General features: G+C 32.9%; 1 protein-coding gene across 1 annotated transcript; it reads right to left on the reverse strand.

Annotated features, from left to right (window-relative positions):
• Nucleotides 1-425: 425 nt before the first annotated feature.
• LOC11435057 (probable protein S-acyltransferase 5) lies at nucleotides 426-4,243 on the reverse strand. Its single transcript, XM_003602723.4, has 5 exons — nucleotides 4,079-4,243; nucleotides 3,811-3,993; nucleotides 2,201-2,497; nucleotides 1,358-1,591; nucleotides 426-1,222 (listed from the first exon to the last, which is right to left on the reverse strand). The coding sequence occupies exons 1-5, from the start codon at nucleotides 4,166-4,168 to the stop codon at nucleotides 746-748; spliced, it is 1,281 nt and encodes a 426-aa protein (XP_003602771.2). The 5' UTR covers nucleotides 4,169-4,243; the 3' UTR covers nucleotides 426-745.
• Between the last annotated feature and the right edge of the window lie 997 nt (nucleotides 4,244-5,240).

Here is a 5,240-nt window from a genome sequence, read left to right on the forward strand (position 1 = left end):
TGTGGTAAAATAGAAATTTAATAATGGATAAAATTGTAATTACAAATCAAATTTAGTTCAAGTAGGCATTTTTCTCGTTAAAGACTTGTAAATGCTTTAATTTGACAATTGGATCACTAGTTAGTTAGTTGGTCATATTTTAGTTTACATGCACCAATATCACGGCACAATCCCCTTTGGCAAGTTATTATCAATGAAGTATCAAAGTTCAAAGCACCCCCAACCAAAATTCAAACCGTCGTTACATAGGAAAAACAAGTACAAATGTTACGGCTATGGAGTATTTACCTTACTCTCTGACTATCCTATTCATTCATCGGAGAAAATGATAACGATGTAATACAGTTTATCCTCCTGTTTTTTTCCCTCTCTATAATAAATAAAACAAAATAAAATACACCGCAAACATAAAAACAATGCTGAAGTCAAATCAAATGGTGCCGGCAATTAAATTCTCGGAGCAATAGTATAAGGACAAAAACAAAAGAAATGAAGGGAAAAAAGTAAATGAACATAATGGAAGGATCACTTTCCACAATTTCTATTCACCATCTTCTACTTCTTTACACGAGTGCCACCTTTAAAAAACTATATCACCACAGAATAACTCAAAAAAAATAAAACTCAGTAATCAATGAGCAAGATCCAATGACATTTTTCAACCAAAGAAACACAAGCCGTACTTCCCTATCCCCCACCTATTTTTCTTTGTAGTTTTAATTTACATCTTTGAATTTTTCTGAAATTATAGAGGTGTTTTTGTTGAGTTGCCATCAGGTTCATTACTACTATCACTGGTGATCCGCTTTGATTCCCCATCTTCGTGTACCTCATCAAGAACATCAGAAGCTGTTTCCCATTTTCTGCTGCTTTGTTCCCACAAGGACTGCCTTAGAAAGGAAGCAACTTGTCTCTGTCCCCTTTCTGTGTGAAGCATACTGCCTAAATCCACAGATGTATCACTTAAATCACTACTCTTGCCATATTCCTCGTCTTTATAATCTTTTTCCACCTCATCAGCCTCATTGTAAACGGGCATCATAAGGGTATCAACACCTCTTCGTCTAGATGATTCTGTTGGTTCTCTTGGAACCTTGGACCTGAAACTGTTTTTGGATATGGGAATGGAAGAGCAGAATACTTCTTTGAAGTTCTCAATTACCCCTTTGTTATAAGGGTTGACTTGCCGGTCATACCGGTATCTAAAATTTTCATAAGTAGACTGCACATAGAACAAAAGGAACAATCATTAACATATGTAAGAAAAATGAACTAGAAAGGAATGAGTCTTTTACAAATGACATATTAAGTAGTCGCATTTAAGGTCAAGGGATTATGAGTTAAATAGTGTTCAAACCTGGTTTGTGCTGATTAGATATGTATGGAAACAAGTGAGTCCTCCAACAAACCAGACAGCAATGAATGAATATATTATTAGTGCAATGGAAGCAGGGGTTTTGATCATTGCTTTCCAGATCGATATCTCCTCTGAGTTCTTGATCCTCACGATGTAAACCCAGCAAAAGGCATGAACATAAAGGCAAAGCATGGTTGCTGAGAAAACAAACATGTAGTAGAACCGGTAATTGCGCTGTCGCCGTGTACATGTAAAGCAAAGAGGCAAAAAGAAGCAGAAAATTCTAACTTAGCAACTTCATGATCATATCTTCTGCAAATATAATTATGTATTATTATTAATTGTGTTTGTTCTTGTGCTTGTACCAATGAGTGTGATGTTTGGAATATAGCAGAAAATGCCAATATACATGCAAAGAAACAACCATTACTATTTTTTATATATACACAAAACAACTAGAATATGATTATATTATTCCATTTCTAATTAGGAGGTAAATATAACCATTTGATAACAGTAAATTGACAGCTTAGTCAATAAGGGCAGCCTGGTGCACTAAAGCTCTTGCATACGCAGGGTCCGGGAAGAGGTCCCCTTTGACAACTTAGTCAATGCTCCACTAAAATTGTTTGTTCAGGATTTCATAATTGCGCAAGAAGATTTTATCAATAGTTGAAATCTAAAACATAACACAGATGACAAATTAAAATGACAGCACAAAAAATATTATTCTTGATTAAAATTATAATGAGACGTTATAAAGAGACCCAATTATCTTTTTGAATACAATCCTTTAAATTGGAACACATAGTACTGATATTGTATATAATTAACTAGCATTACCAGTCCAATACACTGACCAACCCATGGGCAGTGATGATCAAATCGCTCCACGCAGTTATCACATACTGAGCAATGAGAGCAGCGGGGAGGTCTATACAGCATGCAAGTATCACAATATTTTACTCTCACAGCTATTCCATTGACAATTACTTCCTTGGATCGTGGTAAATGTGGTGGTGGATTTTGTTCACTGTTGTTACTGTCACTTCCATCATAATTATCTGGGAGTGGAGGATAAGAATTGCGAGGCACTATGCCAGGATCTCTTCCTGAGGTCAGTATAAGAGCAATCAGAACCTGGCAATACGTGTAACGTGTTTAGGATTAAAGTGGCAAACATTAAACATTGTGTTGTAACAAAATTTCATATGTACTGAAAAGCACTGAAAAAGTAAAAGTAATCTACACTCAACTTTCAGATTCATGTATTTTTAAGCATCATTTTTTGTTTTAGTACGAAGAGTAAACATAATTACCCTCTAAAAGTTAGTAATAGCTATGAACATGGAAGAGCTGCAAACAAGTGATTATAACTCCATTCACCAAGAAAATATTTCATTATGAAAATCAAATTCTAGAGTCGAGATAACTTCTTGGATGACTTATTTAGAAAGAGACGCGCTAGTTTTTTTATTTCCCAATTACTATGGCCAAAACCTGACACATTTTCCTTCATTTTAAAGTGATCATCCCTAGCTCCAATTCTTAACAAAGGTAGTTCATAGAGTTTACAACAACAACCAAGCCTTATCCCACTAAGTGGGGTTGGCGACATGGATCAAATTATGCTATAATGTTCTATCATAAACCATATTTGGATCCAACTCATTAATCTCTAAATCTTTCCTAATAGTTTCTCTTATAGTTTTCATAGATCTTCCTCTATCTCTTGTAATCTAACTATCCTCCATCTGATCTACTCTTCTTACTACAAAATCTACAAGTGTTCTCTCTACGTGCCCAAACCACCTAAGCCTATTTTCCACCATCTTTTCTACTGAATAGGTGCTACCCCAACTCTCTCTCTCTAATGTGTCATTTCTAATCTTATCCCGTCTAGTCTTATCACACATCTAAGTAGTTCATAGAGTTTATGACACCATTTAAGAATCTTAGCAACATCCACATGTAATATCCAGAAATCTTATTTATATCTAGCTAAGTATACTTGGTCCAAAAAAAAAATATCTAGCCATACAAAGTATCAGAATCCATAAATTTGTCCAAATGTTGAACTTCTTCTATTCTAAATAGGAAAAAAAATCAAATTTGAAACTATGATGATTTCCTCAAGTCCTTCTCAGCTAACCGATTGTATAAATTTTTTGAAGTTGGAAAAGATAAAATGTCCCATGATGAGTTAAGAATAACTAACAGGCAGGTCATAGGAAAAATCTGCCTACTTAAAGCACTACCCTAATGGATTCAAGTTATGAAGCACGGACACATATATGACACAGACACATCGACAACAATAATAATTTGAGAAAAATGATATAATTGAATGTAATCACATATTTTGGACACGTGGGACACACTTTCAATCAGAAGCAACTGACTTGATAATAAAGTTTGACTTTTGAGCAACTATATGAATAAAAATGACTTACAAAGATTGTGAGAAGAATAACAAGAATCAAAATTGAATATCCAGAGTGATTGGGGAAATCATCAAAGAATTTTCTAGCTACAAAAGCACAGAAAACAGCAACAGGAGCAATCACAAGAAAGAGCGTTGTAAATATAGATTTCACATCAGGTCCAAATATAAACCTCCCTCCAAGAAAAAACACCTGAAAAAAAAAAAGTAGTATTAGTAATGATAATTAAACAATAGAAAAGCTTAATTAATCCTTATATAATTAAGGCTTAACTTACGTTATTTCCTTTCCAAGCGCGATAAATTCTGATGAGCGAAGGATCAATAGTATTTCCGGGCACTGAGTTCGCCGGCGCCGGAGGATGCATTTGTGTTTGATCTTCTGGTTTGAACAAGGGCTTCTAGTCTTAGTTTGATCTTTTATTTATTTTTATTTAAATTAAGTAAATAAAGAAAAAATAATTGTGATAAAATAAAAGGAGGAGTTTATGTTTGACTTTTGTAATATGTGAAGTGTGATTTCATAGATTCCTTTTTCATGAGATGATGTGGCAATCAGCCTCGTTGTTGTTTTGTTGTATGTTGAGCCGCCAGTCAACTATAATAAATAATTGCACATAAACTTAGTCAAAGTAATTACTTCTCTCTCAAATTATAAATTGTTTAATTAAAAAAATGTAATTACTAAGAGAAAAAGAAACGGAAATGCTAAGTAACTTTACAAATTAATCATTCATGTAGGGTATACGAAAGAGAAAATTTAAAGAATTGAAATTTAAAAGGGTAAATTCTATGGTACGTAATTTTTTTTGAGTGTATTTGGTACACCAAATCCTTAAATAAGTTATTTTTTGAAGGAAAAAATTATTTTCTAATACCTAGAATTATAATAACTAAATCTTATTTGCCAAAAACGTCGACGAAATAAAATTTAATTTTTCTTGATTTTTTTTTGAAGGAAATTTTTCTAAATTTTTATTACTCATAATAGAAAATTTTGATTATTTTTTACAATTAAATGTTAAAAAATTTAGTATGATTTTATAAACTATCAGTACACCTTAATTTGCAAATGTACCGTAGAAGTTTTTTAAAAAAAGAGTATTATATAAAACGGCTTATAATTTGAGACAATTTTTTCTCCAAACAAATTATAATTTGAGACGAAGAGAGTATTACAAAAAATAATAGTTACAGTATATATATTGTGTGAGCGTGGAACGGGCCAAACACTAGAGTGCTTGTACTCGTGTCCACACATGTTCAAATTTACGGGTAATTACCCAAAGTCAAGTGCAAACCCAACATTACGAGTATTTATCCGCTCTTTATGAGTATTTTTTACGGGTGTTCATTAGGCTTGAGTCCCATTGTCATCCTTATAATAGTAATTTTATTTTATTTTTGAAATAAAGAATGGAATAATAATGTTGGCCTATA

Source organism: Medicago truncatula, chromosome 3 (genome assembly GCF_003473485.1).
Source record: "Medicago truncatula cultivar Jemalong A17 chromosome 3, MtrunA17r5.0-ANR, whole genome shotgun sequence".
Taxonomy (NCBI): domain Eukaryota; kingdom Viridiplantae; phylum Streptophyta; class Magnoliopsida; order Fabales; family Fabaceae; genus Medicago; species Medicago truncatula.